At 41.1% G+C, this 14,540-nt stretch overlaps 1 protein-coding gene across 1 annotated transcript in view; it reads left to right on the top strand.

Moving 5' to 3' along the window:
• LOC139652075 (neutral amino acid transporter A-like) overlaps positions 1 to 9,963 on the top strand; it is a 20,831-nt gene extending 10,868 nt beyond the window's left edge. The window contains exons 4-8 of the mRNA XM_071529023.1: positions 2,089 to 2,255; positions 3,195 to 3,428; positions 5,136 to 5,330; positions 7,488 to 7,622; positions 9,717 to 9,963. Of these exons, the coding sequence (XP_071385124.1) occupies positions 2,089 to 2,255; positions 3,195 to 3,428; positions 5,136 to 5,330; positions 7,488 to 7,622; positions 9,717 to 9,963 (978 nt within the window). The remainder of the gene's footprint in view (positions 1 to 2,088; positions 2,256 to 3,194; positions 3,429 to 5,135; positions 5,331 to 7,487; positions 7,623 to 9,716) is intronic.
• Positions 9,964 to 14,540: the final 4,577 nt, after the last annotated feature.

Raw genomic sequence — 14,540 nt, forward strand, 5'->3', positions numbered from 1 at the left:
AGCGCTGGCCGCACATTTCCAGAGCGCTACTGGGCTTTTGTCCCTTTGCACATTCACATGTAGCGGACGGTTGGGTCGGGGAGGAGTGTATGATGTGTTTGTTAGTTTGTGAGGAAGAGAGAGAGAGAGAAGACGGGAAGGAGGGTGTGAGAGATTAAGACATTCAGACTCCTTGACAAGAAGGGTACCACAAAATAGTGCCCTAACTAACCCTAACCCTAACCCTAACCCTTTTAGCAAGTTTCTTTATAGAACCATGCTCAAATGGTTATGCAAAATACCTTTAAGGTGCTGGAAAGAACCCTTCAAGAACGCATGAAATACTCCAAACCAACAGAATCAAAAGAACTTTTTAAGAACCACACTGAGTTCTTAGACGGTTGTTTGACTCATTACGGTTCCATATAGAGCCTCTTCCTCACCAAAGAACCATTTTTTTCTGTATCTATAGAAAAGATAAAGGATAAGGATGGTAAGCAGTACAATAACACACCAGAAACAAAGCTTTTAACATTTTTAACCTCTTTTTCACAAGTTTGTACCTCTTGCCAGCAAGAACCAGCAAGCCTGGATTGTCGCAGTAGAATTTAGCATCGGACCGCAGCAAATCCTTACAAGTTCTTCCCCAGTGGCCGTGATCCCATTGACCCAGTATGAGGGAACAGTTGGGGGATGTATTCTTGGCGTTGGCCCATGGTATTTTTCTGTCTGTGGCTCACGGTGGACCATTCCCTGGTGCCAGGGGATGAGGCTGGTGTAGCGGTGGGAGCGCTCAGGACAATGGGAGAGGACTCAGCTCAGGATTTGTCCCTGTCCCCTCTGTTACCCATCATCCTGTTCACTGAATCCCTCGCTGTACCCCACCCGTTTGGCCCCCTCGAACCATCTAACCCCTCCACACTCTATAAAAAGATGTGTGGAAATGGCACAGGTGTCACGTTATCCCCTGAATACGTACATGTATACGCACATATCAAGAACTAAGAAAGCCTAGAAATGATGATGACAATACAGTATGGCATTGCAGTCAGGTGAAACAATTGTATCTCTAAAATGTCAACTTTTCAGGAACTAAGGAAATCTGTTTTTAGTTTGACCACCATACATTTTTGAGTTTGTCCAATGGGTTTTGAAAGGGTTTTATGAACCCAAGGGTCTTAGAACTTTCTCAAAAGTGAAACCCTCCCTCAAAAACTACTGTGTAGGTGTCCTTGAGCAAAGCACTGAATCCCCAACTGTTCCAATGGAGCTGCTCAGTGGTCAACAGTTGAAGATTGTGGTTGTACCTACCACTGCCACCCCTCGAACTGCATAGATAATGTCCATTGCTCAATACCATGACCTCTGGTATTTTCAGTCAAACGTTAACAGCAATTATTCTCATGAGCCCCAAACCAGTTTCCACGGTTGATTTGAAATGGAAGGCTTCTCTTATCTATCCCACCTCTGAGCTCAGGCGACTGCAGCTCTTCTCAAAGCCGCCAGGACACACACAGTTCAGCTGGGGTCGCCTGGGATGACTTGCACAGTTGCCAGGAGTCAGTGATGTGCAGAGAAAAAGCAAATGTGGCTGATGAAAGAGCTGATGATGAGAACAAGATGACTCGTGATTCCTAGCTAATGGCTAATTCTGCACTTTGTGTTTGATGCCAGGAATCAAAGTACCAACATCTAACACATCATGATACATGCATAACTGTTAGAAGTACGTTATTCAGTAGAATGTACAATAGTTACAAGGTAATGTGATGTCTTCCTTTTCTTCGTGTCCTTGTTTCTTTTTCATTTCTTGTTTCTATTTATCTACCCATCTACAAGTAAATCTATCTTCACCATGCTCAAATGGTCTACAGTACAAAGGACCATTATGATGCAGGAAAGAACCATCTAAGAAAGTATGAAATGCTCCAAACCAGCGGTACTAAAATAGGTTTTCAAGAGCCAAACTGGGTTATTCCTTTCTGATTTTCCAATTTTTTTTATTTTAACAAACCAGAGGGTCTCTGAGTGATTGCAGCTCTCTTCCCTAGAATCTCTTCCCTAGATTGTGTTCAGTCTCCTACAGTATGACTCTGCTGGCTCCTTTAGGTGCCCATCGGTACGGACACAGATGGCATGAACATCCTGGGTCTGGTGTTATTTGCCATGGTGTTCGGCGTGGCGCTGAGGAAGCTGGGAGACGAGGGAGAGGAGCTTATCCGTTTCTTCAACGCTTTCAACGAGGCCACCATGGTGCTGGTGTCTTGGATCATGTGGTGAGTAGGGCTGGACTGATATGAGTTTTTGAAGGCCAGTACTGATACCAATATTTTTGGATTGAAGCTGCCGATAGCTGATATTTTGGACCCATATTCCATATTTTTCAGTATTAGCATTTCCATGCCAAAAAAACATAATAATGATAATTCAAGTATTCAGTCTTTCCCCTTAAGTTTTATTCTTGGCAGGATGGAAAAGCCTTTGAAACAGCATTTAGATCATCATGGGACGCTGAAACCCAGGATAATAGTAATACAAAAAATTTTTATCTGTGTGGAATCTGATATTTGATTTTTAACAAAGAAAAATTAATTAGCCTGATATAGGCCCTATTGGCAAACCAATATATTGGTTATAGTGGTGAATGAATGACCAAAGTGAACTTGAAATTAACACTAGCCACCGGCCAAATGCTATATATTGTCACTTTAGCAGATAGCCATTTGGTGTTCAAACAGTTTTTTCTATTCTAAAGGCTACTTTCGTAGAAAATAACGGAACTGGGGAAATGCTGCATTATTTTTTTGTTTTCTCTCTATCAATTAGATTTTTTAGTTGATAAAAAAAACAAGCACAGATGCAACCAAGTGGTTCTCAACCAAGTTGGGAACCATTGGTTTAGTGTCCCATGACTGACTGACTGACCTGAATTTGGCTCCTGATGCCCATGTCTGGTGGGAAAAAGTTTGTTTCAGGCACTAGAAATAGCCCAGATTATGCAATGACTTCCTCAGGCTTCTGGTAATTGAGACTGCATCATGGATATTGTACAGTACATGATAAATGGTCTGGAGAGATGTGTACTGAATGGGAGACCTTCAGTGGAATGTTTCCCAAGACAAAACCCTGAGCAATATTGTCTTCTGCTGTTCCAGTCCAACTTTTCTCCCTATACTTATATTTCCTTATAAGTTCCTACCTCCTGTGTCTCTCAGGTACGTCCCCTTCGGCATCATGTTCCTGGTGGGCAGCAAGATCGTGGAAATGGAGGATGTGGTTCTGCTGGTCACCAGCCTGGGAAAGTACATCTTCGCCTCCATCCTGGGCCACATCATCCATGGAGGCATCGTGCTGCCCCTCATCTACTTTGGTTTCACGCGGAAGAACCCTTTCAGTTTCCTGTCGGGCCTCATCACGCCCTTCACCACCGCCTTCGCCACCTGCTCCAGGTATGCCATCGTGTCACAAGGTCCCAGGGAACCTACTGGAGGAGTGTTGGACCAAAAAACATATGAAGTCCATAGGAAATCCTCAAAAAGGAGTAAAAGGCGGATTATTTGCATTGCACTAGGTTTATTGAAGGGCACACAATCATCATAAAAAGGGTTTCAGCTAGTACTAAACCAAGTGCAATGGAAGTAACCAATCATTTTGAATCTTATTTGTGGGATGTGCTGCCTTTTATGCTTTTTTGGAGATCTCCTATGGCGTTATTAAGAGTTCTTACAGCATATTGGCGACCAAACAGTATGCAGCAGCTAAACACAGAATGTCAACACACTTATCTCTATCCATAATGCAGTATGAGAGACATGGGGACTTGGAGACATAGGTACTGGGATCTCCAGTTGGTTCATTCTTATGGCATCCTACTGGGATTAAACCTCAAAACGTATTTATATGAAAACAAACTAAAGATATGAATCCCCAAAATTGTCCCGTTCTCAAAATGATTACTCAATAGGTGGCAGTGTGAACTTTCAGACACAGATATTATAAATTCAGGAATGCCATTGGGACATCAAAAGAAGCAGGGACACCATTATATCTCAATATAATAATCCGCTCTTTGTACTTGACAAACTATTGAGAAGCTTTGTGATACGATGAGGACAAAAATCTAGATGACACATGAAGTCCAATTTCATCTATTCCAATTAAATAATCTAATGGATTCCGTAAAAATATGATTTTAGACCTCAGCACTAGATTAAATGACTTGTTAAGATGGATATTTTTTGTAGTGTAGCATAACAGAAAAATCCAAAGAGGGACATCAACAACCCTAGGACTCCTTCAGGAGCCCTTTGCAAGGAAAAGACACAAAATAGTTTTTTTCAAAACAGAAAATGTCTACAAATGGGATTTTGTAATGTCATGCTTTTATTAAGATAAGACAACTATTTAGGAGGGTGTAAGAGTTTATCAAACAGGGGAAAAAACATATTCATACATTTGCATAATAAACGAATTACAAAACTGACTTCTCAAACTTGTAAACTGACACAAACGCACACACATGTAAAGCTGCTGTGACCTGGTTAATCCTAACATTCTAAATCCTGTTTATTTACATTGTGAGCCCCCCTTGCCCTAAAATCTTTCACATAACTCTGCTGTAACTTAACCAGTGGCTGGACTCTTAATCCAGCCAGGGCGATGTGGACATTGTAGCTTTCTCGCATTGTTTTGGGGCTAAAGGTAGAGAGCCTTGAATGTGTACTGCAGTTTCACACTGAAGCCTGGATGCACATACTGGATGAAACTTAATAGTGTAAATTACACATTTACACTATTTGTTGTTTTCCTCCAGCAATCCCCTCTAGCCTTGGCAGCAGCAACACTGTTACTTTTCACTGTTGCTCATATTTATTCATTAGCACAGTTTGTTCTTCTTGAGAGAAAAACGCAAATATCCAGTTCTTTGGCATACACACTTTTACAATCTACTTAACGTGTTGAAATTGTCGGCAGCATATGTTTACAAAATCCCACAGTTATTTACAATATTTGATTATTTTCTACCATTTTGATTGCTTCTTTTTATATTCTCGTTGCTTATATGGCAATTCCTTTTCTCCACTGAATCCTATTACTTTTGCCTTAGTCTCTCTCTCTCTCTCTCTCTCTCTCCCTCTCCCTCTCTCTCTCTCCAGCTCGGCCACTCTCCCCTCCATGATCAAGTGCGTCGAGGAGAACAACGGCGTGGACAAGCGCATCAGCCGCTTCATCCTGCCCATCGGGGCCACGGTGAACATGGACGGGGCGGCCATCTTCCAGTGCATCGCCGCCGTCTTCATCGCTCAGCTCAACAACGCCGAGCTCAACGCCGGGCAGATCTTCACCATCCTGTGAGTGGAGGAGTGGAGAACGCAGTGTTAGAGGAGTACACAAGTTTCTGGGAGATTGTCCCGTTGGTCCAGTTAGAAAAGCTGGGAGAAAAGGGTTAGGGTTAGGGTTAGGGTTAGATGACTGATGAGATACGGTAGAAAAGTGGACTTTCTCTGGGTGGAAGTATTCCCACTACAAGAACATTGGACAGCAACACTGTTTGGCTTCCTGATCATTCACAGAAGAGGAGAGTTTTCCTCGTTTTTGAAGGGAAAAGAGGATGCAAGTGCAAATTTGGGGGGTGTAATGAAAAAGTATTGAATGAATAAGAGAACGAGTAGCGCACGTAATCAATGCTCCCATGGAGAAATAAGTAATAATATTACTTTTTAAATGAGTAAGTAATAAGTGAAAATAGTAATGAGCCCACCACTGGTTCTTATATAAGCAGAGGAACTGGGTCAGTTATTAATTGATTAATTCAGTTATTAAACTGATAAAACAGTGATAATGCTGCCTTCAAGTGCTCCTCGTAAAACTCCTACTACTTCCTAGTTTTCAAAGTCTTGTCGCGTATTCAAGTGCTTTTGGTCATAAATTATAACAAATGGAGCCTGTAACAAAAGTAATATTTTATTGGCTGTCCCATGAAGTGTCTGGTGAAAAAAAGAAAACATAGAATATAGTGGAAAATGTCAAGGTATGTCTTTAAAAGTGGGATCTTATTGGAATGTGGAGAGCCAACACTGAAGCCCCCCTGAGGATAGAGTTACACCAGAATACGATCTATGTCTTCCCATGCCACTCAAAATACACACACACACACACACACACACACACAAGAAAGGCCACGCTGCCTTAAATGTGACAGACTGGTCTCGTTAGGAGGCAGCAGTCTGCATGTCTGGACCATGTAATGCGGTCTGGGTCTGACCTGGGTTAGACTGTGGATCCCATATTGTAAAGAGGCTCTCTTACCAATTCTATTACTCTCTCTTTGTTTATGTACAGCGGGGGATCAGAGAGTTTGTCTCCAGTGAGATATAGATGACCATTACTCTTGGTTTTTCCTACACTCTGGGCCCCTTCATTTGAAAGCGTAGATGTGACTACTGCCCCCCAAAGGAGAAAAGGCATTCACTTCAAAATTGTGGTCAAAAGTCAGTGTTAGGACAGAGTTCATATTGGAACAAACCTCTTACGTCAACGGATTCCAAATTTCAAAGCCATTTTTTTTCCCAGTTTCTCACACTGTGCAGTTACTGCCTTTTTCCCTTTGCAGGGCAGAATAGATGTAAGGAAATCATAAGGGATTCAATGTGCTAGGTCCTTTCAGTGTGTGGTGGACTTTGAATGTTGGTGCATGACACATTAATGAGTTGGAAGGATCAATGCACACCTTCACTGCCATATGCGGAACAGCAAGGGATAATTTGTCTGGCACTTTATTACTGGCATTATCTCTAGATGAATTTAACATCAAAATTTTGAATATTGTAAACAGAAGTTTTTCTTGCTTTGATTTCAGATGATAAAAGTGTAATTCTCTTCAGCCTGAGTTGCTAATGACAAAATGCAGTGGTGGAAAGGGTAGGCTACTAGAAGTATTGTTACTTTGCTGAAATTTTACTTAAGTAGAGTTCAAACTAGATTCTTTTAATTAGAAAAATTGGAAATTGCACTCTTCTCATTGTGAATGGATCCACAATTTGTCAATTTCCAACTGTCCATGTCCTGTCCAAAATGTAGTGAATACAATAATTCAGTAGAAATGTTCTTAAGTAAAAGTAAAATTACTGACTAACTAATGTGTAATTTACTAATGGTGTTCATGTTAACTAAGGTATTAATTTATACATTATTTAATAGTTTATAAAGATGACTATTATAATGTATAAATTAATACCTTAGTTAACATGAACACCATTAGTAAATGATTACCAGACACATTAGTTAACTGTTAATTAAGGGTTAGTTAATGCTTATTAAGCATTAACTAACCCTTAACTTAGTGACCCTCATTGTAAAGTGTTACCCAAAAAAGCTACGCAATTGCAGTAACACGAGTAAATGTAATAATGTAAATGTAATTAGTAGTAGTAGTAATATTTTGTTTCTGTTGTTAATATTGGTATGATTTTTAGCATTCATATTGTTATTTTTCTTCTTATTTCTAGAGTGACGGCCACAGCCTCCAGCGTGGGCGCGGCGGGGATCCCAGCCGGCGGCATCATCACCATCGCCATCATCCTGGAGGCCATCGGCCTGCCGACCAACGACCTGTCCCTCATGCTGGCTGTGGACTGGATTGTGTGAGTGCAGCGAGTCAACTCACTGACTGTATATGGGGGAATCCATAAACACACACACATGCCTGCACACATATGTACACACACCGAAAAAAAAGTAAAAAAGCTGTTGTACTCGTCCATGGCCAAACACCATTGGCTATTGGGTGTCAAAGTAAAGACAAATAGCAGCAGGGTAAACATGAACAAGTTTAAATAAAGGGCTCAGTTTCAACTTAAAGGGGCAATAAGTAAGGTTTTTACTGTCCCATTGCACTAAATAACCATAATATATCGGCACAGGGCTGCTGATCAATACCGATGACTCAACAATTACTTCACCAGATAATGAGATTTTTGGCTTTCAAAACTCATACTTGCTGCTCTAATTAGCTAGCCGGGCTAAAAGAGGCTACAAAGCCTCATTCTCAAGCCAAAAAAGCAGTATTATTATTCCTGTATTTTGCATGCTCATGTATTAGCTCTTCACTAGACCTTTCTGTTGGATCTCTGCTCCAATTAGCTTACTCCTCTCTACTGTGAAAATGGGAGTTTATTATTTGTGTCAGTTACAGGACACCGGGCAGACGGGGCGGGGTGGCAGGGTGGGTGCTGCACCAGAGGCTTGTGGAGGAGGAGATAAGCTCTATCAGTATTGTTGCAATTCCTGCTGTTTGCTAATAGAGCTCATAGATTACCTAATCCACAGAAATAGATGTTCCCTGGCTGTGGTTATGTTTCCCCCAGATGATTATAGCAGGTGAAAGATGATAGGATGATAGGATTTAACAGGATATTAAAAGTCCAGGCTAATATTTGAGCATTGGTGAGAGCTAATTTGTCATCTAGGAGTCATTCCTATGTTCCCAGGGTCCTATGTTCCCCAGGTCTATATGGCACATAATGGGAACATGACAAAGAGTCCTATGTTCCCAAGGTCCTATGTTCCCAGGGTCCTATGTTCCCATGTTAGCACATAATGGGAACCTGAAAAGGTGATTCCCAGCTCCAAAGGCCACATTTACCTTGCTGTTGAAAATCTCATCAAACCAAATCATCAAATCATCAAAAATAAGGTAAAATCTGACCCACAGAGAACATTGGTTTTTAATAGTATGGCATGCAGCAGTAAAACATTCTGGGTAGTTTTGTGGATCAAACCCAACCCAAACAAGAGTTTGAGTCAAGTTTGAGTAAAATTTTATCCACAGAACCACCCAGACTCTTTAATATTCTCTGCCGGGTCAGATTTGAACCGGAACACCACAGATGTAACGATTTTTTTTTAGAGACCTTCAAAATCAAATAAAATGGTAATCATTGGTTTTGTTGTGTTTATACAGCTGTTTTGAAGCCTTGTTCCAATAAAGAAAAACTGGATAATATTTATGAAATATTTTAACTTGAAACAGGTCAAATTTGACCCGAACACAATAGGAGGGTTAATGTGTGTTAACATAATATTGAACTGGGGAACATAGGACCCTGGGAACATAGGACCATAAGGACATAGGACCCTGGGAACATGGGACCATAAGGACATAGGACCCTGGGAACATGGGACCCTGGGAACATAGGACCCTGGGAACATAAGACCCTGGGAACATAGGACCATAAGGACATAGGACCCTGGGAACATGGGACCATAAGGACATAGGACCCTGGGAACATAGGACCCTAGGACCCTGGGGACATAGGCCCTGGGAACATAGGACCCTAGGAACATAAGATCCTGGGAACATAGGACCCTAGGAACATAAGATCCTGGGAACATAGGACCCTAGGAACATAGGATCCTGGGAACAAAAGACCCTGGGAACATAGCGCCCTAGGAACATAGGACCCTAGGAACATAGGACCCTGGGAACATAGGCCCTGGGAACATAGGACCCTGGAAACATAGGACCCTGGGAACATAGGACCCTGGGAACATAGGACCCTGGGAACATAGATATGCTCCAGTCATCTATGCTAAAAGTAGGCTAGCAATTAGTTATGTCGTGCATCTCTTATGTGCCTTTTGGTTTGTTTGTGTGTGTGTGATGGTACATGTGCATGTGTGTGTCCATGACCGCATGTGCATGTGTGTGTGTGTATTTCATGTGTGCGCGCGTGCAGGGACCGCACCACCACGGTGGTGAACGTGGAGGGCGACGCTCTGGGCGCCGGCATCCTGCACCACATCAACCAGCAGGAGATGAAGAAGCAGCAGCAGCAGCGGCGGCGGCGGGAGGACGAGGAGCTGGCGGAGGTGCGGGTGGAGGCGGTGGCCAACGTCCAGGCGGAGGAGGAGACCTCGCCGCTCGTCACGCACCAGACCAAAGCCTCGGGGGCCACGCCGGAGGCCATCGAGTCTGTGCTGTGAATCGTTCTTTTTTTTTTTTTCTTTTTTTTTTTGCGTCAACCGCCTTGACCTTTCGACCTTTCCGCGGGCCGTGATGTCGCCGCCGATAGGACGGCCATTTTGACTCAGTGTACGTACCATCCAAACAAGGTCTGGTGGTTTCACTTGTGAGGGAAAACAAAGTGCCATAGCTCAAATTTATCTGGGGCATTGAGCGCGTCTAGTGCTCCTGCAGGTCTTTTAAAATTTGGTCTTGTGGGCCCAAAGACTCAATAGCTTGGTTTCCATCCAAGCATTTTCATGCGAGTTATGATGTATTGAATTCAAAAAAGATGAATTTCGATAAAAAAAAATTCTCAATACCAGAATTTTTTTTTTTTGTCAATTCAGAAATTACGCGATAAATACCGGTGGAAAACCATTTGTCAAAGAAATAATGACATTTATCTTCAGACAGAAAGAAATATGACCAACATTAGCTGATACTAAAGAATAATAACAACTTTCCCAATACTAATAGACTAATTTTTCTGGTTGATGTGTATTTTCTGACGTAGCTCCATTCTACGCCTGTTCAATCACTTCAACCCAGCTGATGGAAAAACGCACCGAATTCATATTTTGTTTTGTACACTTAAAACTCACTCGATAATTGGATGGAAACATAGCTAATTTAGGTTTTCAAAGTCACATCAGATCCAAAAGGGAATTGTTTGGTCCCAGGTTTGACATTATTGTGTGTGTGATAGTCCAGAGAAGTATTTACAGGTTGTGTCCACACTTGTGTTTGCTGTCTGTCAATAGACAATGTGAAATATTAACCCTTCAAATGACAGGCTGGGAATTTGGCCTCAATTTTTGGGACAAGCCGCACACAAGCTATTTAACTAGTGACACATTGGCCCTTTATGGTGAAGCATTTTGGAATTTGGACCATATGAAATAGTGTGTTTACATGCAGAGAGTAGTCTGGCTATTACAGGATATCCCAGTTATGGTGTTATGTGGGATAAGCTGATATAGCCTATCATATCCCTGCTCACTTTATCCCTGTATGCCTGAATGAACAGAATCCTATTATTGTTAAAAAAGAACATGCAAAAAACACCCCAGCTGTAAACAGTGTAAGGTGCATGCATGCCCTTGTGTCCCTGCTAATATCAGTAGCCTATTCCAGGCATCTTCCTCTGGTTTCCTCATAACAGAGGCTTTGCAGCTGTATCACAAATCTCCTAGCAGCCTCGGCTGGTGCCATCATGGAGTAACATTGGAGAACTGACTGTGACTGCAAATAATACCAGCTGTTTCAAAAGTAGGTATTTTTATATACATTATTAACATTTGCTGTATTATTCAATGTTTTTCTTAAGTACATCTATTATTTACAGACAATTTAATGCTGAATAATTTTGCTAAAATGACTGAATAAGTAAAGATCGTTATTTTTCAATGTTATTGGGCCTATTAAAATTGTATAGGCCCTACCTACTTTAGAAAAATACTGTATAACAACCAGGGTAGGAAAAGAGTTATAACTGAAAAAGACTGTGGTGTGTGTGTAGGTCAATTCAGTAAAGTTAAAAGTAAAAGTAAATAGTCTGATAAGGTATATTTGTCTCCAAATGTACTGTGACACAGTAAACTGTCTTGTCTTTAGCCCTAGTCTCTACTCCAAAACACCCTGAGGTGTAGCTTGTTTGCTAACCTGAACAAACTGTTAGCTAGCTAACTAGCCAGCAGGCTCATTTAGGAAAGCAACTGAGCAACTACTAGCCACCACTAACACTAGCTGCTACTAGATACGTTATCTAGTGTGCAAATGGGGCCGGATTCACCAATGTGTTCTTAAGATAATTCTTAAGAAATGAGATAAGAGGACATTTTAGGAAGTTCTTAAGAAGGCTCTTAAGTGCAATGCCTCAATATTTTCTTAGTAACAGTCTCATTTCTTAGGAATTTCTTTCATTTTCCAACTTAAGAACTTCTCAAAATAGGGCCTAAATTAATTCTGGTTAATAAACTTTAGGCTTACTGCCATTTAGGCTAGGAGACAAGGCTAGGCGGCTAGGAGACAAGGCTAGGAGGCAACCCAAAGTGCTTCCATCTACAAAACAATTGGTGAAAAACCTATTTAGAGCAACTAGGGCAAAGATTTAAACACTGGTTGCTGTTGTAACTGTAAAATTTGCAGCTTATTTTCAGTAAACATGAGACAGAGGCCTACCTGGCCCTACACTAAATAAAGCTTTACATGAATGTTCATCTTAATGTTAGGTGTAGGGGAACCTATGAAGACTTTGAACTATAACCTACTTGTCTAAAATATGTTTAAATATATGATATTAGAGGCTTACCTTTTCACTGTAGGAGTTTTAAGACAGGGGAAGGGTTGTCTTAAAGTTAAGAAAAAAATCAAGAACAAATTTGAGAACTTTAATTTCAAGAATACCATTTATTCCTAAGTTTTTATAGGAAGAAACATAAGAAGAAAGTTAAGAAAATATATAAGAACTGTTTTTGAGAATAGCATTTTTTCCAGTTTTTTTTTCTTAAGACTAAAGTTAAGAAAAAAATGCCACTTGAGAAGATTTTTGTGACAGTGATGGTTAGTTGACCAGATACTATGGTTAGCTAGCTAACAAGCTGACATTATCTGAGCACTAAATCAATTTGATTTGTCAGTGGCGAAATGATCTGTTCCCAGTCAGAAATGACACCGAAATGAACATGTCAAGTTGTAGGCTACATTCAGACATGCAACCAGCTGTCCTGTTCACAGCCACAGTTGCTCAAGAGTTGAAGACCTCCAATATGGCTGCCAGAGGGTGAAGCACATCACCTGAAAGCCCTCTATAAGGATATGAGTATATCTAGGTTATAGTAAAAGAGATATGATATTTTCTGGAACTTTCTAGTTGTCAGTGGGGTATTGGTTTGCAAGTAAACACACTCATTGTGTCCGTGCGGTCTGTGAGTTCAAACAGACATAAGAATATGAATATATGGCGCTACTGTGTACACTCCAGTCACCCATTTATTGAAGAGTGGATCATGGTTGCCAACAAAGCCAATAGTTTAGGATGGCTTTGTTAAATCGATCTAACAAAGAGTTCATTCAAAAATCAAAGGTTCCTCAGATGTTAACTCACACATCCAAAACGTGGACCAACAGAAAATGGATGAGTCCACACCGTATGTAATTATTTTGGGAATCCATGCTTTGATTTTGGAGTGATTTGTCATTATGATTCCCCTCAGTGACGTCTCAGAGGCTTGCGTCACGGCATTACACTGCAGGGTAGTGTTTGCTAACAGAGGACTCATCGATCACTCTCTGTTATCATGAAGCAAGGCCTGTAGGTTTGAGGACTGAGTCACAGTGTGCGGAAGCGAACACCTCACGTTGCTGATCTGGGTCCAGCATGCTACAAGACCAGGTCCGAAAGGATTTCTGGTCCCATTGTCACCCGATTTTCCACAATGATGTCAAGGAAACATGATTGTCTAGACCTGGGGTGTCAATTCAGTAAACCGTTAACCTATGGCAAAGGTCCTCCATCTTATAGAATTTGCCAACAAAACTTACCAATTGTTTAATGTGGAAAATTGTTAGTCGTAGGTCACCAATCATCTTAGAGGGAACGTTGGTCCTGATTCCTCCCTGATGTGACTTTTTTTACTGTAGATATGGCATCCAAATCAACTTTGGGCATTTTTTTTGCCTGATCTTTGTTCTCCATTATAATGATAAAAACCACAAGATCAGATTTGGACCCACACCTTGCCATCCCCAGTTAACGCCCATGTAATGTACAGACCTCCACATGAAGGAAGCTGCCAAAGTGTCTATAGTTTAGCAGCCTTTTTTTCCCTGTTTTTGGATGCAGGACTCTCACTAACAGGAGTAGTCTGCTGTCTCCTAGTGGCGACAAGCGGTATTGTTTGATAGAAAATTTCTTGAAGGAAGATTTCAAACAGTTTGTTGGTGGTGGTTAATTGCAGACTTGACTTGATGCATGAAGAGAAGACTTGAGACTCGACTTGACTTGGGTTCTGGTGGCTTGGGACTTGACTCTGACTTGTACTCTGATGACTTGAAAAGGTTTCTAAAGTCTTGACTTGAGATGTTGTGTTTGTGTAAATGACTTTGATTGAAAGTGATGAGATTTGTTCCAGCAGACGACTGAATTTAAATTCTGTTTTCTGAATTTGTATGGAATGATTGAATTGATTGAAGCTGAAACTGATTCTAGAAATCATGATGCTCTTACCAAGTTTTTATCCTATTAAAAGCATATTGCATTGAAAGGTCCTAGATATTTAGTTTTCTTTAAGATATTAAATTGACACGGGACACTTGACTTGGTAATCTACTTTTAGACTTGAGACTTGATTTGAGACTTGTGCCTCGAGACTTGAGACTGACTTGGGACTTGAGCAAAATTGACTTGGTCACACCTCAACCTTTGTGAGTTCTCAGCTGGTTTTTGTTGAGTCAAGCATGTTAAAAGCATGGGAATATTTCCTATTTATTTGATCTACTATTTAATGTTTCACTGGAAACAACTGGTGTTGAGAATGGAAGCGCTTCACTAGTA

This window comes from Centroberyx affinis, unplaced genomic scaffold, assembly GCF_046629955.1.
Source record: "Centroberyx affinis isolate AG114_WGS23_722 - 3 ecotype Tasmania unplaced genomic scaffold, CSIRO-AGI_Caff_v1 ptg001755l_1, whole genome shotgun sequence".
NCBI classification, from domain to species: domain Eukaryota; kingdom Metazoa; phylum Chordata; class Actinopteri; order Beryciformes; family Berycidae; genus Centroberyx; species Centroberyx affinis.